The sequence below is a fragment of the Strongylocentrotus purpuratus genome, unplaced genomic scaffold (assembly GCF_000002235.5).
Source record: "Strongylocentrotus purpuratus isolate Spur 01 unplaced genomic scaffold, Spur_5.0 spur5_scaffold_21, whole genome shotgun sequence".
Taxonomy (NCBI): domain Eukaryota; kingdom Metazoa; phylum Echinodermata; class Echinoidea; order Camarodonta; family Strongylocentrotidae; genus Strongylocentrotus; species Strongylocentrotus purpuratus.
The window spans coordinates 24,367,536-24,393,214 of NW_022145607.1; the positions used below are offsets into that span (position 1 = coordinate 24,367,536).

Here is a 25,679-nt window from a genome sequence, read left to right on the forward strand (position 1 = left end):
ATAACCGATACGTAAAAGCCAATAAAAAGACAAAATTGGCATTGGCTGGAATGAAACGTATTAGGCGCTATCTCGTTTTTCAACGGCTGGTTCAAATTACCGAATATATTTTGTGGGGCACCACAAATATTAAAAATGGTTATATATATATGGATATTTCAGCCGTCTCTGAACCGAAGATGAATTTATCATTTAAATTGTATATTCTTTCACATTTGACAGTCAGTTTTTTCCTTATCTCACAAAAAAAATTATGTTGTGTAGCGCCCTCTGCAACAAAACTCAACTTTCAGTGATAGGGGCATGTAATACCGGAGTTACAATGTTTGGTATATAGCTGATAAAAGTGATGTAACTTTTTTTTAAATCATTTAAGACCCCCCCCCCCCCCTCCCCGATTGCCCCATCCTTAGCATTTAGGTCATGTTATTGGTAAATTCAAATCAAATATAACGTGTGTGTATCATTAAGTTTTCTAGTGGATAGCTTGTTTCATCTTGTCTTATCCATGTCAAACTTTAATCTTCCCCGAACACGTTAGCTGTACCAGAGTTATGATTGGTGGCAGCCATGTAGATTTCTACAATAAGCATGATAAGATAACATTCACAATATACTTGTCGTGGTACATATTTTAATGTCCAATTTTCAGTTAATTTGCACCATTCTGAGAGAAACAGAGAGAGAGAGAAACAGAGAGAGAGTGACAGAGAGAGAGACACAGACACAGAAGGGAGGGGAAGAGATGGAGAAAGATGGCAGAGAGAGAGAGAGAGAAAGAAAGAACGATATAATTAAAACGAACATATTTAAATCTAATGAAATCTAGTCAAAGACTGAAAGATAGAGAGAGAAAAAAAGGAAAGTAGATGGTGAGAGATAGAGAGAATAAAAAGAAGAACATACTCAATATAATTATAATCAAAGAAACATTTTTCTTCCAATTTTCGTATAAAACATATATTAAAATATAATGACTTGGAGAAAAATATTGTACAAAGGAACAGAAGGATGGGATAGAGAAAGAAAAACAAAGGGAGGGGAAAGTTAAAAGGGGAAAACAAGTCAAAGTGCTCTTTTAATAAATGACATAATGTCTTACCTGATAGTCTTCAGATGTTTGAGGTTGTAAGTTGATCTGAAAGCTTGTAAGATTGGTTCCACCTTCTTGTTGCCAATGTCAAGATTGAGGAAGGTCACCTTGACAAGCTGAGGGGAGATATTCAAGAGGGCATTGGGTAGTGAAGTGGGCTCCTCGTGGAAACCAGCCGGTCGAAGTGCATACCCAGGTGTTTGAATGGTGAGTTCTGTTGCTCCTGGTAGATGGATCCTCTGGATGACGTCATAGTTGATCGCGCTCCGTACCTGAATAGTGACCCTCTTCACATTGTCAAACATCGAACCACAATCCTGCCATCCTTCTAGTGTGCGATCACCCACTGTCAGCTCAGTCAGGGTGGGGCTCGTGTTAACACTCTGGTCATCCTCCAGTACAGACTAATGCAATTGGGTGAATAGCAAGCTTGAGAATGAGGTATGCTTGCCGGTAGACGCACATTATTTTATTCATTTTGAAAATGGATTAAGCTCGTCTCAAAGTATTTGATATGGAGTATAAACAATGATTACAAAAAGATTGATTGGAAATGAAAGGTCTGTTTGAAAAAGAAAAAGAAATGAAAAGAATATAATTAAAATAATAAAAAAGATGAATGAAGACATAAACACAAATTTTATGCCTATTCATTGACTACCAGTAGAGTATTTGTTTTCGAAACACTCGAACTCGAGTGCTTGGAAAAGGGGCGACATTGCTCTCCTTACGGGCCTGAATTTGGTGACGTCATAACGTGTGTGCAGGATTTTCATTACATGTGTTTGCATGTAGAAAAGTTGATTCGCCAACAATCCTTTCGTTGTTGTCAAAGTTAAGAATTCCTATTTTTTATGATTTGCACATAAAAATATGATTGAAAGTTTTTCATGCTAAAGTGGGCGAGACCTGCAGCTCTAGACCAAATTTTCTGTCTCTCGTTTGTTAGCCTCTTTTTTGGGTATGAGAGACAGAACTGTTCCACACATTCTGAATGCAGACACAGCTGATTAGCAGCGCCAAATAAGCTGCGGAGTTGATGAATATAACACGTTATGTCGTCATCACAATAGTAGCTCTTTCGAGTTGCGTTGCACGTTTTTGGGAGGGGGCGGCTCAGTAAAGTTTCGATCCTCCTTGTTATTACTACTGAAAGTGAGATTGAGTTTTATTCATGTGTATTTATATTCTACGTCCCCTCAGCTTTCCACTGATGTATGGTTGTTTTGGCTTCGGACAGGGTCTTTAATCTGTTATGATAGAAACATTTTGTTGGATATACAATAATTGATTACATTACACTACTTAAAAATATTTTTGAATATTACATCATGATACAGTTGCCATCCTCATTCATTTCTAAAAGCACATCGTTATTCTGACGTTTGATCTAAAAAAGTTCTGTGAAAATCGAATTTTACGTAACAGAAAAGTGGGAAAACCAATGTCCAGGGAACACTTTGCAGTTTCCAGAGGGTTATATAATAATACAAACAGGGAAGAAGAGAATCGACTTTTAATTTGTGTAGGTTTTTTATTCAAACTATTAATCCCATCGTTATTCACAATTGAAATTGCTGTTTCCCCGTCAGAAATTCCGTAGCACTCCAAATTGTCATATGAAATTAAATTATGGTATGAATATTTACTTGTATTCAATTCAATTGTATAATATTCAGTCTGGTTTGGTTTTATGCTGTTTTGGCTTCAAAAGGGTCCCAATTGGCCGAAAATGATGGGGTTCAAATTGTCAGACCCCTCCTTCATTTCCTGGGGGGTCCATATTGGGCGCCAAAATGGCTTATATAACGCGCAATAGGGAAATTTTGTGTCTTCGGGAAAATTTGAACCCCATCAATTTATGATAGCTTGGACCCCAATGAATAAAAAAAAAAAAATCAACTTTGGCACAAAAATCCTACGGGAGCTGTTTCAGTGACTATGCGGTGGTCACATCCCGCCGTACTTGCAAGTGCGTGCTGTCTACGTGCAAAAACGTAGGCAAAATGTGGGTATCCGTACGTGATGATTACCGCCTCCGTACGGATTTGGGAGCACGCAGACACACCGTAGCACTTTTAATGCACAAGGAATTTTCGCTGCGTTCGGGCTGCGTTCGGGCTACCGATTCACCCCAGTGCGTGTGACGTGCGTGCCCGGTAGCGACTTTGCGTTTTACACCCTGGCCTGGACCTTTTCCCAATAAATTTCAAGGAACCGACTGGGAAAAGTCTATCCATGACAAGATATTGCGCGCGCACGTAGCTCTTCTGCAATGCTCAACGTACGTCCTATATGTCCAGTGTCGCGGTACGCGGTACATGTACTTTTGTATCGAGACGTACGAGTGAGAGAAAAACAACGAATAACAACAGAAGGAAATAGAGAAAAACAATAAATAATTAAAGAACAGAGAGGAAACAAAGAATGTCATAAGCAGAGAGAGAAAACAAAAACTAACTTGAAAGAAAGAGAGAAATTAGAGAAGGAATTAATCAAAGTAAGGAAAGAGAGAAACCAAATAATATTATGGTTTTTGTGGTTTAATTCCGCCTTCTTCAGGGTTTCAATTTTTGACGTGTAGCCTACTTTCAAACCATTTGCTGATTCGGACCCCCCCCCCCTAACACACGTGTACACATATCGACACATACACAGACTACACTCGACATAATATGTGTAATGGTAATGTAATACATAAACTGTGATTTAAATATTGCACTCGTACCATTTTCTATTATTGTGGGATCACGTCTTTCATTTTTTAAATTCATGTCATTTGTTTCTAAGACCTAATTTCTCTAATTCTCTTGACCCCTCTCCCTTCATATTTGTTTTCTAAGACCTCCCCCCCCCCTCATCTCTCTTCATATTTGTTTTCTAAGACCCATTTCTCCCCCGCCCCCCCCCCCCCCCATCTCTATTCATATTTGTTTTCTAAGACCTCTCTCTCTCTCGACCCACTCTCTCTCTCGTATGTATTTCTCAGACCCCTCTTTCTTTCTCTCTCATTAACCCCCTCTTCATATTTGTTTCTAAGGCCTCTCTCTCTCTCTTCATATTTGTTTCTAAGACCCCCCCCCCCTCTCTTTCTCATTTCTTGATATTTGTTTCTAAGACCTCTCTCTCTCTAGCTCTCAATTCATGATATTTGTTTCTAAGACCCCCTCTCTTTCTCACTTCTTGAATTCATATTTGTTTCTAAGACCTCTGTCTCTCTCTCTCCCTTTCTCTCTTTCTCATTTTAAATTCATGATATTTATTTATAAGACCTCTCTTTCTCTCTTTTTCCATTCATCACTTTGTCTAGTGTAATGTACAGACACATAACATATAAAGGAAATTATACACCAGTTTTACATGAATTCATTTGCACTTTATTTACTGCTTTACATTCATATACTTTTTTTTTTCGTGAAGGTAATCTAATCCTTCAATGTCGGAGAAGTAATACAAAAGATACAGGAGTATGTGTATGCATAAATAGTTATATAAAGAAGAAATATGTAGTAAAAGTGAAAGCAAACAATAGTAGAAATTTGAACAGATAATTTGACAGTGTGTTAAGATTTAGATGCAAGAAATGACTATAAGAAATTTTTATTTACATTGTTACTTATGCTTAGCTAGTCCAATTGACATTGCTGTTGTTAATGTTGACTGACAGACAGTACTGACAGTGACAGTGACAATGTGACACTGTGCAGCGACTCACTTAGTCTTACTCTTAGTTTTGCTAACTATGGATGCCTAACAGTTACAGTTAATCGTACTCATATAACTACAATTCAAAACTGGATTTGCAGTATTCATACCCGCAAAGGCGTCTGCATTGCCACTCCGTCATCATCCTCGATGAATTCCATCGTGCAGCAAGCTTCTTAACTTGTTGTTCTGAACTTGAAATCCTATATCTTCTCCCTTAATCTTCAGTATTGCAGCTGCGTACGGTGTGTATAAATGCTGCATCGACGTACGTCTGTGCATGTACGATTCGATTTGGAACTGGCGCGTCCGATCGAGGAGCGTAGACTAGACTCATTCAAGCAGTTTCATTGCTATTTACCGGGAAAATGTCCAGGCCAGGGTGTAAAACGCAAAGTCGCTGCCCGGTACTGCCAACGAGCGCACAACGCACTGACTCCGTGCGTCTTTTAAAGGCGCACGTGATAAGTGCGTGGTCCGCGCTTACTCGCCACTTCCCCAGTTCAGCTATCCAATGAGCACGCAGAACTCATGTGGACCGTACCGAGTAAGCACTTACAACGCACGTTGTTCACACTGATTTATGCAGTATATAGTCTCTTCGGTGGAATGGGCGGCATCTTGAGGCAGCAACAGCTGGGACTGCTGGAGAACATCGGAATGTCGTCCTATATAAACACCGAGTTCATCGCACGTGCACGCACTTACAACATGCGAGTGAGTAAGGACACCGTGCGTGAGCAGCACTTGTAAGTACGGCCTCCGCACGATAACGTGGCGACCGCACGGAGACCGTACGTTGTAAGCACGTTGTAAGCACGTACAACGCACTTACCACATGCGCAACCTACGATGCACGCAACCGTTCACGGCCAGGCGTGGCGTGCGGGCCACGTACTTACAAAGTGCGTGTGACGCGCGTTGCCGGTACTCCCTCCCTGCCTTTGCCGCTCCCTCCCTACGTTTTCAGAAAAATGTGGCGGCCGTGGCCTCCCCAAAAACCGTATGGACTAAAAACACGCACGGTGGGATGTGACCAACGCTATACCGTACCACACTATACACGCAAAAAACTGAGGTGCTAAATGTTGGGTGCTGAGTGAGATTCTGCACTTGAAGTGCCAAAATCAGCACTTGACGGGTTAACTTTAACAAGGAAACCGAAACGTGCTGAATATTTGAGTGCAGAAAACGAGTGCTATAACAATATGCAGCACTTAACATCGAGTGCTGACTGCATAACCTGATCTGATTGGTCGGTTAGTATAATAGCTGTTACCTTGTGAATATTTGTTTTTGAATCAAATTCAGCTAAGAGATTCTTACATTCTTCATTCTCCAGGTCAATACCCAAGGCCTCAAAAGTCTGAATAACTTTGCTCCTTAAACTGTCAACAACATCAGTATTCAAAGCTGTTGCAGCAGATAACACTCTGTTTGTCATAGCATGCACTATGAACATGACTGACAAAGAAAGCGGACAAAATATACAGTTCCTCGGGTAGACAAAAGAACATCCCTTCACTGCCATTATGTAAAAATGTGTAGAACAGGTGAATATGCATGTGACACCTGTTCTACACATTTTTACATAATAGCAGTGAAGGGATGTTCCTTTGTCTACCTGAGGAACTGTATATTTTGTCCGCTTTCTTTGTCCGTCATGTTCATAGTGATGGGTCATGTTGGTGTTTGATAAAAGAGAACCAATGAAAAATGCAGCTGGTCTCACTATGAACATGACAGACAATGAAAGCGGACAAAATATACAGTTCCTCAGGTAGACAAAGGAACATCCCTTGACTGCTATTATGTAAAATGTGTAGAACAGGTGAATATGCATGTGACACCTGTTCTAAACATTTTTACATAATAGCAGTGAAGGGATGTTCCTTTGTCTACCTAAGGAACTGTATATTTTGTCCGCTTTCATTGTCTGTCATATTCATAGTGTCTTGTACTGTCATTATGCATTGCTCCATCTTGTTCTTGTAGTAGGCCTATCCTATCATCATCATCATCAAATGCATCATCTGCTGCAGGATTATGCACTTCACTAACAGCAACACCCAAATCAGCATCAACTAGACCCTCCATACCCTGTACAACTTCAGGTTCAGGTTCTTCTTGTGGATGTTGGTTTAATAAATGTTTCCTGTAAGAGTTGAAAGTGGTAAATGACGAAGGACATCCACCTTGACCACATACCAAATGTAGATGGGGCATGTCAAACAACGCATGAGTTAGCACTTGCACAAGGGCTATTCTGCTAGCACCCAAAGGAGAGCAAAACTTGGCACTTTAAGTGCACAACAGTCAGCTCCTTTGGGTGCTAGCAAAGTAGCCCGGGTGCAAGTGCTAACTCAGCACTTCGAGTGCAGTCACTATGCGAGCTCCTAAAAAGTGCTAAAATTGAATCTTTAAGTGCTAAATTTAGCACAACAGTCAGCTCCTTTGGGTGCTAGCAAAGTAGCCCGGGTGCAAGTGCTAACTCAGCACTTCGAGTGCAGTCACTATGCGAGCTCCTAAAAAGTGCTAAAATTGAATCTTTAAGTGCTAAATTTAGCACTTTTTTTTTTTTGAGTGTAGCGAACAAGCGAATGTTCATCCTTTTCATATAATAACTGAAAACCATGTGCACTTTTTGGGCGGAGCTGTCGGAGGAGCAATCGGCGGAGCAATTGTCGGCGGAGCAATTGTCGGCGGAGCAAATGTCGGTGGAGCAATTGTCGGCGGAGCAAATGTCGGTGGAGTTATTGTCGGCGGAGCAATTGTCGGCGGAGCAAATATCGGCGGAGCAAATGTCATCGGAGCAAATGTCGGCGGAGCAATTGTCGGCGGAGCAACTGTCGGCGGAGCATTTGACGTCGGAGCAATTGTCACTTTTTGCGGAGCATTTGTCGGCGGAGCAATCGTCGGCGGAGCATGTGTCATGGATTCCCCGTAATAGGTACTTGTCGGGTAGGTGCTATGTTGGTGAGATTAAGAAAACTAAAGCCAAGCATAATGCCACAGTCACACCTTTTCGTATTTGGCTTGCGTATTGCTGCGTATCTATGGCAAGCAGTTTTAACATTTATTCCTATTTCTTGATATCAAAAAATGAATTCTTGATATCAGGAAATCGAATTCTTGATATCAGGAAATCGAATTCTTGATATCAAGAATTACCATTCCCTTACAGTAGAAAATTATTTTCTTGATATCAAGAATTAGGAACAAATGTTATAACGGTTTGCCATAAATACGCAGCAATACGCAAGCCAAGTACGCAAAGGTGTGACTGGGGCATAAGGTTAGTTGATTCCATGAGGGTTGGTTTATGAGGGTTAAAGTGATGATTTACATAGTTCTTTAAATTGACAACAATATCATTTTCTTTTACTTCTAATAGTAATCTCTGAAATCAAAACACAAGCGCAAAAAAACGTTGACGAAAGGTTAAAACAACGGCCAACTTTGATCGAAAAACAATGTCAACCACACTTCTTTTGAAATTCTCCTCTTCAGAATCTATTTCACAAGGAAATGTTTTTCACCCACGCTCCACATATCTCTACCATTGATCGTTTGAATTTACTTTTATTGATACACTTAGCTGTGTAAACAACGTAACAATATGATTTCTTTCAGGTTCAGCCTACTAACGAACACACACAAAAAGACGAATACAGCTTCATATCATGGACAAATGGTACGTGAGGGTGTGGGTATATGTGTGCGGCTGTGTGATTGCAGGTTTGTACATGTAGGCGCTTTTAATTGGGTTTTACAGACGTGTACCAATTAAACATGATCAATTGTGTCTCGGGACCGAACTCTTTGACAATAACCGCACAAGAAGTCTTAATACTCATGTTTATGAAACTGGTCATACCAAGGAGTTATTTAATATGGGTTTAGCATTAAAAAAAACCTTGGTTATATGAAGGAATATTCCCCTTTAAAATGTTTTTTAGGTAGCCTCACCAACCTAAAGACTCTTTATAGATCAGTAAATCATAGAGAACCATATGAGAAACCCATCAAATGAAAAGCTTATACCAAAAGTTTAACTATGCGGCGGGGTGGGGTGTGGTGGTTGCAGCTCCCCCTCCCCTCCCTAAAATTTGAAATATACCTATTAACATTATCAATATGTGTGCAACCGTCACGTTTACACTGTATATTCAGGCAGCGAGATTGATGCGTGAGTTTGCAAGTCTGTATATAATACATCATCTGTTTTTCACAGATGACTAAATAAAATTCTTACGACATTAAAGTGTTTTTTTCCCAGCTCGATCGCAAAGTTCATAACTTATACCCCATTCACAGTGGCCTCAAACACCGCGACAGCAGCGGGACTGTCCCGCTGCTGTCGCGGTGTTGTCTTCAGTGTGAAGGCTCGGACCCGTTATAAACTATCGCGGCATAACACCGCCTCGCGATAACGCCGCGACAAACTATCGCTAGGTTCGCCTAGCTACAGCAGCGGGACAGTCCCGCTGCTGTCGCGGTGTTTACTCAGTGTGAAGGCTCTCCGCTATAACACCGCGACAAACACGTGTGATTTGTTTACTTACCTATCACTGACCTCTTTTCTCCAGCAATGGGGAACATAAAGTGAAATAGAAATAAAGTAACCAGTGGATTCAAATTGATTTTATTATTATGTAGATATTATAATTATCCAAATAAAAATATTTCACACTTCAAAAAATTAAAATATTCTGACTGGAAGCAATAAAAATGCTAGTTTTTTTAAAAAGTAATATGATAAAACCCCGCGCTGAAGTATTTCCGGTCATATCGGGGTCACTCGCGGGTCATGAGCCATGCATACACGTGTTTGTTACGGAGGTAATAAAAATCACCCGCTGCAGCGTGAATGGGTACATGATATTTATCCCGCTGCTGCAGCGGGATAACTTTTCTACTGTGAATGCATTTGTAGCGGTGTTATGGCGGTGTCGCCGCTCCGCTACAACGCCGCTACAAATTTCAAAACCACTGTGAATGGGGTATAAGAACATTAATTGTGATATTCAGGCAAAATGTGTTAACCCCCTTGCGAAAAATGTGCTTGTAAACCTGTTTGATTCTGGGAAGTTCTAAACAATCTTATCCGGTATAAAAAATTACCTAGTTCGCAGGCTCAAACCATTGTCGCTGTGCGTAACAGTGTTTGCAACATGAGACTAAAATAGGCACTGACACTATTGACTCTGCTCAAGGCTTTAGGAACTGTGGTAGAGTATCTGTGCTTGTAGACTTTATGGGGCTTTCATCGAAAGGGTGCGGTGCGGCGCGGCGCGGTGTGGTGTGCTCAACGCACCCATTCGATAAAAGGCCCCCCGCTTTTCTCGAAAGGGTGCGTTGAGAGCGGAGCACCGTTTTAACACACCCTTTCGATAAAAGCGGGGGGTCTTTTCTCGAAAGGGTGCGTCGACTAGTCTTTCGCATCAGTCGTTTAAAATGAGGATCTAGGACAGAAGGTAATAGTTGCCAATTTAAGTATATCGAAAATGTATTAAATAAAATGGAATGGTCTTGATTACAGAGTGTTCTCTTTCGTTATTACAGAGAGAAGGAAAAAGGGGAAAGGGAAAGGGAAGATAAAAGGAAAGAAAGAAAAAGAAGAAGAAAAGAGGGAAACGGGGGGGGGCGAAGGGCTCTTGGCTCCTCCTCACCCCCTCCCCCCCCCCCCCCGCCAAAAAATTAATGAGAGAGAGAGAGAAGGGAAAGGGAAAGAAAATATAAAAGGAAAGAAAGAAGAGGAAGAAGGAAAGAGGGAAACGGGGGAAAAGCGAAAGGCTCTTACCTCCCCCCCCCCGCCAATAAAATAAATAGGAGAGAGAGAGAGAGAAGGGAAAGGGAAAGAAAATATAAAAGGAAAGAAAGAAAAGAAGAAGGAAAGAGGGAAACGGAGGAAGGGCGAAAGGCTCTTACCTACCCCCCCCCCCCGCCCCCTCCCGCCAAAAAAATAAATAAGAGAGAGAAGGGAGAGGGAAAGAAAGAGGAAAAAGAATAAGAAGAAAAGAGGGAAACGGGGGCGAAGGGCTCTTGCCCTCCCCCCCCCCCCCCGACAAAAAAATAAATAAGAGAGAGAAGGGAAATGGAAAGGGAAAGATAATATAAAAGGAAATAAAGAAGAGGAAGAAGAATAAAAGAGGGAAACGGGGGAAGGGCGGAGGACACTTGCCTCCCCCCACCCCCCTCCCCCCCCGCCAAAAAATAAATAAGAGAGAGAGAGAGAGAGAGAGAGAGAGAGATTTGAAAGCGAAAGGGAAAGAGAATATAAAAGGAAATAAAGAAGAGGAAGAAGAAGAAAAGAGGGAAACGGGGGAAGGGCGGAGGACTCTTGCCTCCCCCCACCCCCGCCAAAACATTAATCAGAGAGAGAGAGATTGGAAAGCGAAAGGGAAAGAGATGATAAAAGGAAAGAAAGGAGAGGAAAAGGGAAAGAAGAAAAGAGGGACACGGGGGCGAAGGGCTCTTGCCATCCCCCCCCCCCCCGCCAAAAATAAATAAGAGAGAGAGATAGAGAAGGGAGAGGGAATAAGAAAATATAAAAGGAAAGAAAGAAGAGGAAGAAGAAGAAAAGAGGGAAACGGGGGAAGGGCTCTTGCCTTCCCCCTCCCCCCCCCCCCACCCCCGCCAAAAATTAATAAGAGAGAGAGAGAGAGAGAGAAGGGAAAGGGAAAGAAAATATAAAAGGAAAGAAAGAAGAGGAAAAAAAGAAAAGAGGGACACGGGAGCGAATGGCTCTTGCCCTCCCCCCCCCCCCCCGACAAAAAAATAAATAAGAGAGAGAAGGGAAATGGAAAGGGAAAGATAATATAAAAGGAAATAAAGAAGAGGAAGAAGAATAAAAAGAAAAGAGGGAAACGTGGGCGAAGGGCTCTTGCCTCCTCCCCCCCCCCCCTCCCCCACCAACAAATAAATAAGAGAGAGAAAGAGAGAAGGGAAAGGGAAAGAAAATATAAAAGGAGAGAAAGAAGAGGAATAAGGAAAGAGGGAAACGGGGGAAGGGCGGAGGACTCTTGCCTCCCCCCCCCCCCCCTCCCGCCAAAAAATAAATCAGAGAGAGAGAGAGAAGGGAAAGGGAAAGGGAAAGAGAAGACAAAAGGAAAGAAAGAAGAGGGAAAAGAAGAAAAGAGGGACACGGGGGCGAAGGGCTCTTGCCCTCCCCCCCCCCCCCGCCAAAAAAATAAATAAGAGAGAGAAGGGAAATGGAAAGGGAAAGATAATATAAAAGGAAATAAAGAAGAGGAAGAAGAATAAAAAGAAAAGAGGGAAACGTGGGCGAAGGGCTCTTGCCTCCTCCCCCCTCCCCGCTAACAAATAAATAGGAGAGAGAGAGAGAGAGAGAGAGAAGGGAAAGGGAACGAAAATATAAAAGGAAAGAAAGAAGAAGAAGGAAAGATGGAAACGGGGGAAGGGCGAAGGGCTCTTGCCTCCTCCCCCCCCCCCCCCCGCCAAAAAAAAATAAGAGAGAGAGAGAGAGAGAGAGAAGGAAAGGGAAAGAGAAGATAAAAGGAAAGAAAGAAGAGGAAGAAGAATTCGTGTCCTGCCAGTGTCACAAATAGATATAAAAATATGCTCATCTGACGATAATTTGATGTATAAAACCCCTCACCTTCTTGGGGCTCCGCTCCTTGGATCCAACACCAATTTGTGTCCTGCCAGTGTCACAAATAGATATAAAAATATGCTCATCTGACCGTTATTTATTGCCCAAAACTCCTGAGCTTCTGGGGGCTCCGCCCCCTGTACCCAACACCAAATTGTGTCCTGCCACTGTCACAAACAAGGTATAAAATTATGCTCATCCGACGTTAATTTTGATGTTTAATACCCCTGAGCTTCTGAGGGCTCCGCCCTGTGACAAAAACGTGTAAAAAAACACGTTAATTTTACCGTTTTGGGGAGATAGGCCCCCCCCCTCCCTGGCGTTCTAGGGGGGGGGGGGGGTGGTACGATTTTTCAAATTTTCGAGGGCCCAAAAAAGATTAGTGCTCTCTAGTAATTTCGCGACTACTCCGGAACCGCGGCAGATATAAAGTTTTTCTTTCATGACTTTTTTCTTTCGAGTCTTACGCATCTTTTGAAACATTTTTTTTGTTGAAAATTGGACGTATAGTTGCGGAGTCACGTGACCTTTTGTTTTTGCATGTCAGCCCTAAAATTGCTCATTTTTGTGATTTATGTACCAAACATATGGAAATACCATTTATTCTTTTAAAAAAAGAGAAAACATTGGTTATTTGGTCTTGTTTCAAGTTAATGTGTTTGTTTTTGGGTCAAAATAGTTGAAGTGTGCTTAGAAATGAAATAAAACAACAAAAACAATGTAATACATAAATACAAATTATCAAAACAAGAGATAACATGGGGATAAACTGGCTCTTCCAACTTTGTTGTCGTATTATTATTCTAACGAATATATGTAGTGAAAAAGAACCCTTGAATATGAATTATATATGATTTATGGGTAAAAATGTGAATTCTCTGATCTTGTTTGCATAAATTACCATAAATATGCAAATGAGTGAATTTTTCAAAAAAATGAAATTACCATAGTTTTGTATACACTTCACTTGACATGCATGGACATTTTCGCGGCGATCGGCTGTAAAACGGCCGAGATCTAAGAGGGGGACCCCCCCCCCCCCACCCTCAAGTCTACTCCAATCACATTGAAAAAAAAGTATGACTTAAATCATCTCTCTCATCATTATACCGCTATAGTATTCATGTTTTTAATATTATTTATTGTCCTTCCATTAAACAAGTTCATAGAAAAAATACTTATCTCTCTGCAACATTAAAAAAGAATCTTCATTAATATGTCTTAATTTGTATTGATAGCCTTGTGGTCGCCAACAGTGGCGTAGGTAGGGGCGTCTCCAAAGGGGGATGTGGGGGTGCGACACCCCCCCCCCCACCTGTCAGGATATTGTCGGTAAAATTGCGCTGCCGTCGGGAAAAAAAAGAAAAGGGGGAGAGGAAAAAAGAGAGGGAAAGGGAAAGAAAAGAAAAAAAAGAAAAAGAAAAGAAAGAAAGAGAAAAACGAAAAAGAGGGAGAATAGGAAAGAAAGGAAAAAAAGAAAAGAAAGGAGGCAAGAGCCCTTTGCCCCCGTTTCCTTCGTTTCTTCTTCTTCCTCTTCTTTCTTTCCTTTTATCTTCTCTTTCCCTTTCCTTCTCTCTCTCTCTCTTATTTATTTTTTGGCAAGGCGGGGGGAGGCAAGAGCCCTTCGCCCCCGTTTCCCTCTTTTCTTCTTATTCTTCTTCCTCTTCTTTCTTTCCTTTTATCTTCTCTTTCCCTTTCCCTTCTCTCTCTATCTCTTATTTATTTTTTGGCGGGCGGTGGGGAGGGAGGAGGCAAGAGCCCTTCGCCCTTCCCCCGTTTCCCTCTTTCCTTCTTATTCCTCTTCTTTCTTTCCCTTTCCCTTCTCTCTCTCTTATTTATTTTTTTTGGCGGGGGGGGGGGTGGTAAGAGCCTTTCGCCCTTTCCACGTTTCCCTCTTTCCTTCTTCCTCTTCTTTCTTTCCTTTTATATTTTCTTTCCCTTTCTCTTTCCCTTCTCTCTCTCTTATTTATTTTTGGCGGGGGTGGGGAGGGAGGAGGCAAGAGCCCTTCGTCCTTCCCCCGTTTCCCTCTTTCCTTCTTAATCCTCTTCTTTCTTTCCCTTTCCCTTCTCTCTCTTATTTATTTTTTTTGGCGGGAGGGGGGAGGGGGGGGTAGGTAAGAGCCTTTTCTTCTTATTCTTTTTCCTCTTCTTTCTTTCCTTTTAGATTTTCTTTCCCTCTCCCTTCTCTCTCTTATTTATTTTTTTTGGCGGGAGGGGGCGGGGGGGGGGTAGGTAAGAGCCTTTCGCCCTTCCTCCGTTTCCCTCTTTCCTTCTTCTTTTCTTTCTCTCCTTTTATATTTTCTTTCCCTTTCCCTTCTCTCTCTCTCTCTCTCTCTCTCTCTCCTATTTACATTATTGGCGGGGGGGGGGGGAGGTAAGAGCCTTTCGTTTTTCCCCCGTTTCCCTCTTTCCTTCTTCCTCTTCTTTCTTTCCTTTTATATTTTCTTTCCCTTTCCCTTCTCTCTCTCTCTTATTTATTTTTTGGCGGGGGAGGGGGGTGAGGAGAAGGCAAGAGCCCTGCGCGCCCCCCCCCCCCGTTTCCCTCTTTTCTTCTTATTCTTCTTTCTTTCCTTTTATCTTCCCTTTCCCTTTCCCCTTTTTCCTTCTCTCTGTCTCCCCCATCAACATAGTAATAACGAAAGAGACCATGCTCTGTAATCAAGACCATACCATTTTATTTAATACATTTTCGATATACTTAAATTGGCAACTATTACCTTCTGTCCCAGATCCTCATTTTAAACGACTGATGCGAAAGACTAGTCGACGCACCCTTTCGAGAAAAGACCCCCCGCTTTTATCGAAAGGGTGTGTTAAAACGGTGCTCCGCTCTCAACGCACCCTTTCGAGAAAAGCGGGGGGCCTTTTATCGAATGGGTGCGTTGAGCACACCACACCGCGCCGCACCGCACCGCACCCTTTCGATGAAAGCCATTACAGGCTACATAAACCTCATCGCAATTGTTAGCATATACCCTGTGGTTCTATGTAGTTGACAGCCCTACGAGAGTTTGGATAGGACAAAAGGACATTGGCATTCACGATGACCATTTTTAGTTATTCTTGATTTATAATGATTTAGGACGGCAAATTACCAATAACTGGGATCAGATTCCCATATGCCTGCGTTGCCCTTCACCCGTTGTTTTCCTTCTCTCTCTCTCTCTCTCTCTCTCTCTCGCTATCTCTCTCTCTCTCTCTTTCTATATTGCTCTCTTTCTCTGTCGCTGTTAATTACTCCCCAATATCTACAGTACTCTCCCAGATAGCTTACTCGGGCCAAGTATATGATTTGCATCATCACAAATTTTTTTTTTTTCCGACTGACTAAGCAATTGATATGTAATGAAATGTATGCTGTCATGGCTATGAGAATGACTTTGCAAGGTATTTCATGTGGAAGGTTTCGTGTTTGGGTGAGCCAAGAGACAATACGCACACTATACACCACCTTTCTGTACTACGTAGATCTACGCATCCCTGCCTTTTGTTTATCTAAGTCATCGTTTCCTGGTCTTTAATTCTACATGTGACTCGGATTACGGATTATAACATATTTCTGTAAACGGAATCTGCATTGAGATTCATTTGGGGCAAGTGTTTCCCGAGCACTGCGTGTTTCAACGAATTCGCCATTACGTGGATACTAACCCTCCTGTTTCTGATCGTGCGAAATACAAATATTTCAACGTCATTTTGTTTCTTTCTGACACGTCTCAAGAACAAACCTTTCAATTGAGTTGTTTTACCTGTTACTTTGAATGAAATTTGAACAAATTACATGTGAATCCTTGGTAGCTGTGATGTATTAATTAACACAGTCAACACTGCTGATGAGGGACAAGACTGAAGGCCTCGCGCGTTTCGTCGTTTGTTTTGGACATAGCACATACTAAGGTAAACTTCCACTTGAAAATTATCATGAGAATATTAAAGCTTTACGATAACTCTTTACAAAAATGAGTAGGATAACAAAGCCACAATTTTTAAGTGTAAATCGCAATTCCATTGTGTTTTGGATTTGAAATAACGAGCCAGTATTAGATTAGATGATTCGTTATTTTTGAAAAATTCTAAGGAAATGTTCATTCGCAAAATTTAGAATATTGGCGATATCTTTATATAAAAAATTGGGCTACATTGACGAGTTTAGTATCAAATTTTTAAAGCTCTGACAAGTATGTAATATAATAGTTTCGAAACATCTATACATGTTTAGAGTGTGAATATTGTTGATTCCTGAATTAAATTCAACGAACATTGTGACCACATCATCGGGAGTATATTTTGTCCAAGCCAGTTATGGCTGTTACTCAACTTTGCCCAGATGACGGGCATGAATATTGTACAACCTGCGTCATATCAGTAGATACCTAGACCACGTAAACACTGGAACCCGTGTCCATGTTTATATTTGTGTTCAGAATGCCTGTGGAAGACTTACGGCCAATTCCTCGATTTTTGTAAATAACATCTGTTTTAACATGTTAAAACCCTGTCCGAAGTGAAAAATAAAATAGATGAATTATATATCAAAGGAAAGCTGACAAGCCATAGATTACAACAATACCAATTATATGCTACTTTAGTGCCTGTCAGACCAGTAACAGCTCTCTGAATACTCGAAATCTAAAGCTGTGAAAATCGGGAGTTGTTGACCTAAAAACTAGCTATCGAATTGATGACATCACCGTATGTGGAGTACGCATATTCACAATGACTTTGCATTAATTAAGCACGGCTCATTTGTCTGGTCTTCTTCAATCACTTGTCAACAGTCTGAAAAAGTTGAGAGAGTTCAGAGGCGTGTGACCAAGATCATTCTCGGTTTCACCCTCTTACCTATGATGAAAGGCTAAAGAGTCTAATAATCTACCCTCCCTTCAAGCAAGACGAATTGAGCTTGATAACAAATTTGCCCACTCGATGCTGACGTCCCGTCACAGAGACATACTTCCACCATCTAAAGATTCCTTGCCCAATTTTTGTCCCCTCCGTAATAATCAAGGTTTTGTCATTCCTAGGTGCAGGACTAGCCGGTATCAAAATTCTGCTGTTCCTTCTCTTGTTCGTACAATTAATAATCCTCGATTCTCTCTCTCTCTCTCTCTCTCTCTCTCTCTCCCTCTTTTCAATACTCCTCAGAATCATTTTAATTGACACATTCTTCTTTGGTATACGTTATATTTGAATAATGCCATTGTATATCTGCGTTTTAAAGTCGATTCCAATTTGTAAAATATATATTTCTTTGTGGTAACCCCTTCAACTCAAACGTAATTATGTTAATTCAGGTTTCAAGGCTTTTATCGTTGCCTATTTTCAAAATATCATTTTCCCCTATTTCGTTCGATTGTTTGGTTACTCAACATTATTATTATTGTCTGTTTATCTGTTACCATTACCCTAAAGCAGTTTAGTAATTTGACGATCTTGATCCTTACTTTCTCTTAGTTTATTTTGGTATTGTATTGATTGAAATGTATTATATTTAATCTTTGTTGCCATCTTGTACTTGTTATATTTGTCTGTTTGGCTCACAATTGTATATTTACTGTATCTATAAGATTATTGTATTACTTGTAAACATGATCAGTTTTGGTCCTTGGACCTTTGAATCATGTATATTTATATGTCTTTTTAAACCGAAATAAATAAATAAATGGCGTCTTATTTTGTTTACAAGCGACGGATTCCTTTATGTTTTTTATCGCTGTATTTTTCATCAAAAAAATACCATGCGCGGGGTTTAGAGTGAGGAAATAAATTAAACATTTAGCCTGACGGTTGTGAAGTAAGAGAAATAACTGAAGAGAAGCTGACAAAACAGGCACTAAAAATGTGTGAAATATCATGGGACATCGTCTGCTTGTGCAAATCATATTCAACATGTGACGTCACACATCTCAGCAGAGTTCGGACAGCTTTTCAGGTGCTATGCCGGGGCTGTATTTCAGCGTTTTGTAATTGATAATAATCATTACTTCGCATGTTTCCAAGCATTGAATTGTGATAACCTCGTCCAATCAAAGTGCCACCTTTGCAATAATGACAATAAAGTTAGTTTTTAAAATCAATGAACCTTCTCTTTAACAGTCATGCCCAAAATTATCTATCCGAATCATTTTGTTTTAAATCCATCAATGTATAAAGTCATATACAATTAGCTGCTTCTAAACCACTTCCAAAAACTAAAACAAAAGTCACTCTTGGAGATTGCGATTTCGTTTATGCTGCTCCAAAGCCTTCAAAGAACCTTCCACTTGACGTAGAAAATTCTTATCTTTTGCCATCTTTGAAACCTCTGATGAACCAGTTGTTTTGTAGAGTAAATGTATATAGTAGCTCCGTTGTATAAACAAATATCGTCATTAATATATACGATTTCCAACGTACATAATATGTGTGGTATATCCCCATGTTCTGGTAAAATTCATGGTATTAATTGTGCCCCTTACACAGTCAATGCAATTGGATGAATGATGTAATATATACATGAATATATCGTACACTGGTTAGTAGTCAGTGAAAATTAGTGGAACGGATGGGCACTTACAAGTAAACCTCATTTGGGCCCATAATTATAGCTTGACCCATATTTTGCCCACTTTGTAAAGCACACTTCTGAGCCCGGATGGGTCCTATAGACAATGTCAACGATGCTAATGATAAATGGACCGTCCCATATAGCTTGGTCCATATTTTGCCCACCGTTCCTGGATGCGAGACCCATATCTGGTCACTTTTAAGGCATAGACAATGCTATTGATGCAAATGATAAGTGAATCATCCTATATTGTTTGACCTATATTTCCCCCACTTTTTCTTGGATGCAAGACCAACTGAGTCCAGACGGGATCTAGACAATGCCAATTTGGCAAATGGTACATGGACCATGTACATGCCTTGATCCCAATTTGCCCAGGTTTTTTCTTTCATCATTCATTTGGTTTTCATACAGTACAACATCATACACATCATACACATCGTTTTGATGAAATTAAAATACAGGAAAAGCTTGCATGAACCAAAACAAATTCATGTATCGTATTTTGTTATATAAAATTGGCGATGGGGGAGGGGGCGGAGCACCTGTTTCAGCATTCGACTGAAAAGAAAAAAAAAATTACGACAGTCAGTATACAAGCAAAGGCATGATTATTATATTGATGAAACTCGAATTATTTAAGTTTTGTTCGTTTAATTTTTTTCATAACATTGGGTTTACTCTACTGAATCTATTACACAAACTTGTTTTTCACCCAGGCTACCCAGGTGCTAATTTTTTTTCCCAAACAGGTTTGCCAATGCTTATATTTCCGGTCATCTGATTGGCTGATATGTTACGTCATTAGCAATGACGTAACCGTTAGGGTGAGTGATAGGGTTATAGAAATCATGCAGAATCACTTTTCATTAACCCATCGTTGGCTCAATCGGTAAGGTCAGCGTTATACATTCTTAGAGTTGTGGGTTCAAGTCCCAGTTTATTCAGTTTGTTTTGCCTTTATAAATAGTGAGGCAAAGCAATAAAGAAATCATAGTCTAATTGTTTGTGACCTCTTTCCAAGCTGCTAATGACGTAGAACATATCAGCCATTGAGAAGAACGGAAATATAAGAAATTGTAAACCTGTTTGGGAATAAAAATTTCGCTACACGGGTGCCAGTCATTAACAATAATCTTTGACACCACTGCCCAAGTGGTACAGTATATTATCATCGCATGATAATGAACGTTAGAGTATGTGCGGGGTCTACGCCATGGCCCAATGAAGAATAATATAATAATTTCTGACCTTCCTCCCAGGCCAAAGTAGTCTTCCCCTCTTGTACATTGGATCGACTCTATACAATCTACGGTAAACATTTCCTAGTTAAAATCTAAGCTCTCAAGGTTTCGGTCATTAACATCAATATGTTTGATGCAGTATCCGGCGCGTAAAAAATATTATATCAGTTTTCAATGAAAGTACGTTTCCGTTCTGTGTAAACAAGTCATTCCTTTCATGATATAGACGCTTGTGATACCACTCTCCCAGCGGTATAGCATATCGTATTCGTGAATGGCAATGAACATGTTTAAAGGGCATAACGGTCTACATATTTGACTTTTTGAAAGTACTGGTATCAACAATCATGATAAGACTAAGGGGCGCAAGGGGTAATTTTTGTTCAACATTTCATGAATGAATAAAACACCATCTTTCTGATAAGATAGGTCCCAAATCCTAAAACTTGATTATTTCAGATATAGTACGACGTATCGCACATAATTTTTCATAAAAAACGTTTCTGGAAATTCAATTTTTCCAAATAATTATCGGCAGTAATTCGGCAAATAGGGCGTATTTTGAGAAATCACATACACATACACACACACATACACACAAACACACACATACACATACACTACCCTTTTTTTCTCCAAATAACGGCCGAGTACTATTTTGACAAACTGATACGCCCTCTTGCCTGACCGACAAATGCTTTAGTGAAGAAAAAAATGCGCTGTTTTCCAAAACTTTCTTTTGTGTGCATAAAACATCATGGTTGAGCTATTGCATATATCTATAATGATGGTTAGGATATATTACATGACAATTTGATTGTGAAACGAATCGTGAATAAATAGTAAAATTCATTTATAAAGAGAGGAAGTAACTTACCCATGCGCTCTCCAGCTATTAAAAGTGGTGTATCTTTAGTTACAACCAGGATAAAGCACCTTTGATACTAATTTAAGAAACTAGCCGATCCTTTTGTCTGAATTTTATTTTCGAGTTATATAATTACAATATTATTTCAAAAGAATTCATGTCAAGTTACAACTAGCAGCAAGTTCTCCAATATCATACATTACGAATTATTAATTCTGATGAAAAGCCAAGATAAATTGATCGTACTCTACATGTAGTCTATGTAATCAAAGAAACTTTATGTTGGTAACACGGAGCTATTTAAAACAGTAATATAGGTTACCAGTTCAATAAAAGGTTTTCACAAATAGCTGGTTATATATACTGTTGAAACTATATCGTGCCGTGCAAATGTAATTGGTAGAACTTTAGGCATGAATAATACAGGTATTATTCCATACATGAATGATGAAATGTGAACAAAAATAGTTTGAAATTCATTGGGAATAACATGGAAAGCATAACCCTTCGTACAAAATAATCTGCTCGTTTCTCAAATTAATGTCAAAGCTGTAATTTAAGATTGCCAACATTCAAAATTCTTCCCAAGAAGAATATACATCGGTTGTGTTTTTAGATACATCCTTATGGTATGGTAGAAGGAAGGGGAGGGGGTCTCCTGGTTGTAACCAAACATGCACCCTTTTGGTAGACTGTAACTTCTTGGCGGGAAAAGTGCACGTGCTGTAAGTTAAGATACGCCCTTTAAAAAAAAAAACATTTCCGACTCAAAATTACCCTAATTGTCCTTCAAGACCCAGACAAAAAAAAAATACAATCATTATTTTCCATGAACAGAAATATGAATAAAACAAGAAACATTTAAACTCATTTATTTCCGAATGTGATTTTTTAAGATTAACCCTTTTGTCGAACATTTTGATATTAGTCAAAAGTCAAGGAACCTGTAACACAAGGCTTAGCAATTGACTATACGATTGGTTGATCGATTATACAATCAAATGATTGTTAATCTTGGTCAATTCCAAAATAGCAATCAATTGCTAATTTATCTTTGTGTGACGGGGCCCCAAAACGTTAAAAGCACTGTTAAACACACTTAAGTTCCAGTCTCATGTAAATATGTTTCTTTAAGAAGAAATATCTCCTCGCATAAGATCGAGGAAAATGTTAAATAAAAATTAGACGGACATACTTTCGATATGGCATACCTGTTTCCTTCCTCCCTGATGCAGTACTTCTTTGATTCTTTGACATAACATACAAAGATAATAGACAGATGAATATGTGATTTTTTTTTAATTTAAAGAATGCATCATTATTATCAAGAACTATACAAGAGACCTATCGGAATGGAAGCATGTCAAGGGATAGCACCCCCTCCCTCCCTCTATCTCTCTCTCTCTCTCTCTCTCTCTCTCTCTCTCTCACGCATACACGCACAGACACGTTAATGTTCCCCTATCATATGTTTCATTTAAAACTTCTACCAAGAGTCCCCCCACTAATATCAACAAGTTATACTAAAATTCTACCGTAAAACCATCATTCCCCGATGATGTATTGAATTTCATTTCTTTTACAACACTCACACATTCGTTACTAGTTACTCTACCTTCACAAATATCTCGATTTTCTTCGCTTAATTTAGGAAAGTCCGCAAGGAATAAAGTGTTTTGATTAACAAGTGTTTCACTCACTGAATACAATTTGTCATAAAATGATCTAATCGTCTTCAATATTTCATTTCTATCCTTTATAATCTGTACATCTTGATCATATAATTCTCTTATCACACTTTTCCGTTTATTAAACTTAAGTAACTGTTCAAAATATTGTGTCATACAATCTATTCTCCCCCTTCAATTTTATCAATTATTTGTCTAGATGGTTGAGCTAAAAGCTGATTTTCTAAACATCTGATTTCCTCTTCTAATTTGTCAGCGTTAAGTTTCCTAAGTTTTTCTTTTTTCTTTGTATAACTATTAATAAGCTCTATCATTTTCATTTTCAGAAAATCCCCCACACACACACGTACACACACACTCAATCTTTTCTCTTACTCTAATATTAAACATAGGTACTCTTCTATTGGTCCCATAACAAGTATCCTTATGATTTGCATCATAAATAATGTCTTTCTGGCTAACTAGACCAGAGATATGTATTCCATTGTACGGTTGCCTGGCTACCATTAGTTCCAAATTCCCCTTCATACAGTATAGTAGTTTCGTTTTCGAATTGAACAGACCCATTATAATTATCAAACATAACACACACACATTCACATGACTCTGACCGCATTTCTTTTAATAGATATGAACCATACAAAATCAAAGCCAAACCCTTTTTTCTCTTATTAATCTTGGAAATTGTTTATTACAAAGGCCATTCTGATTCTTTCTAACCCGTTCAAAAGCAGAGGGGAACACGGTTTGAGAATTACATGAATTTCATTTCTCTCTCCCTCTCTCCCTGTCTTTTCTCTCTCTCTCTGTCTCCACCCCTTTCTCTGTCTTTCTCTCTCTCTCTCTTTATCTCTCCTTCTCTATGATTTAACATGATTTGGTGACTAGGCTGTATGAACGTGCGTTTTAACGATGAAGACAGTAACTCTAATTGACACGATTGATTAGCAGCATATGCATGTACGGATATTACGGTTACACGTATCGTAATATATACAGTATAGTAGTTTCATTTTCGAATTGAACAGACCCATTATAAGGCCTAAAATAAAAACTTGTTGCATTGCCCTTTGGGTGCCAAAACATGGGTCGGTCGGTCGGAAAAGATTTTATTTTATTTTACTTTTCTTTTTGTCGCCCTCTTTTGGCCGATATTTTTCAGTTTTTAATGTTTGTTTGTTTGTTTGTTTTTTGGTTTTTTCCCGCCCTTTTTTGGCCGATATTTTTCAGTTTTTAATGTTTTTTAGTGCCTTCAAAATGTGTCATGAATATAAAAGTGTTGTGAGCCTTTCCGTATAGAAAACTCTAAACAGCGACCGTCGCCCAAATCTCCTTGGTTTCTAGCTGGTGCAGTGCATGGTATAAACGGGCGTATAAACACGTACACGAGGCCGGGATCTACCTACGTGCACGTTTACGATAGTAGGATTTTGAAACTAGGGCAGAACTTTGAAGACGAGTGAGAATTTGGGAAGAATTTGATTTTATTCATTCATATTTCATTTAAACAAACAAAATACATATGTTTGTATTCATTAATTTAAAAAAATCTAAAAAATGGTTTAAAAAAAAAAAAAAAACTTTTTTAAAATGCCGACCGTAGATTTTCAGATTTTTGGGTCGGTCGCAAAGGGCAATGCAACAAGTTTTTATTTTAGGCCTAATTATCAAACATAACACACACAGATTCACATGACTCTGACCGCATTTCTTTTAATAGATATGAACCAAACAAAATCAAAGCCAAACCCTTTTTTCTCTTATTAATCTTGGAAATTGTTTATTACAAAGGCCATTCTGATTCTTTCTAACCCGTTCAATAGCAGAGGGGAACACGGTTTGAGAATTACATGAATTTCATTTCTCTCTCCCTCTCTCCCTGTCTTTTCTCTCTCTCTCTCTCTCTCCACCCCTTTCTCTGTCTTTCTCTCTCCTTCTCTTTATCTCTCCTTCTCTATGATTTAACATGATTTGGTGACTAGGCTGTATGAACGTGCGTTTTAACGTTCAAGACACTAACTCTAATTGACACGATTGATTAGCAGCATATGCATGTACGGATATTACGGTTACACGTATCTTTTTGTTGATTACAAAGGCTCATAATTCCGGAAGGTTGGACATTCAGAAGGTTTGTAATGGGAGTCATGATTTCGAGAAAAAAACTTGTATTAAAGAAAACAAAATTAAGTTGGAAGTTAGAAGGCAGTTCCGGGGGAAACAACTAAGCACCCAGTTGTCCAAAAATACTAGCACGAGAGAAAAAGAGAAAAAAGGGAGAAGAGATTGCCTGGCTACCATGAGTTCCAAATTCCCCTCATACAGTATAGTAGGTTCGTTTTCGAATTGAATAGACCCATTTTAATTATCAAACATAACACACACACATTCACATGACTCTGACCGCATTTCTTTTAATAGATATGAACCATACAAAATCAAATCCAAACCTTTTTTTCTCTTATTAATCTTTGAAATTGTTTGTGACAAAGGCCATTCTGATTCTTTCTAACCCGTTCAAAAGCAGAGGGGAACACGGTTTGAGAATTACATGAATTTCATTTCTCTCTCCCTCTCTCCCTGTCTTTTCTCTCTCTCTCTGTCTCCACCCCTTTCTCTGTCTCTCTCTCTCTCTCTCTTTATCTCTCCTTCTCTATGATTTAACATGATTTGGTGACTAGGCTGTATGAACGTGCGTTTTAACGCTGAAGACAGTAACTCTAATTGACACGATTGATTAGCAGCATATGCATGTACGGATATTACGGTTACACGTATCTTTTTGTTGATTACAAAGGCTCATAATTCCGGAGGGTTGGACATTCAGAAGGTTTGTAATGGGAGTCATGATTTCGAGAAAAAAATTGTATTAAAGAAAACAAAATTAAGTTGGAAGTTAGAAGGCAGTTCCGGGGGAAA

At 39.5% G+C, this 25,679-nt stretch overlaps 1 protein-coding gene across 1 annotated transcript in view; it reads left to right on the forward strand.

Annotated features, from left to right (window-relative positions):
- The first annotated feature begins 5,509 nt into the window (after window positions 1–5,509).
- The window catches only part of LOC105442880, a 33,390-nt gene continuing 13,220 nt past the window's right edge, over window positions 5,510–25,679 (forward strand). The window contains exon 1 of the mRNA XM_030994256.1: window positions 5,510–5,547. Coding sequence (XP_030850116.1) covers window positions 5,510–5,547 — 38 coding nt within the window. The remainder of the gene's footprint in view (window positions 5,548–25,679) is intronic.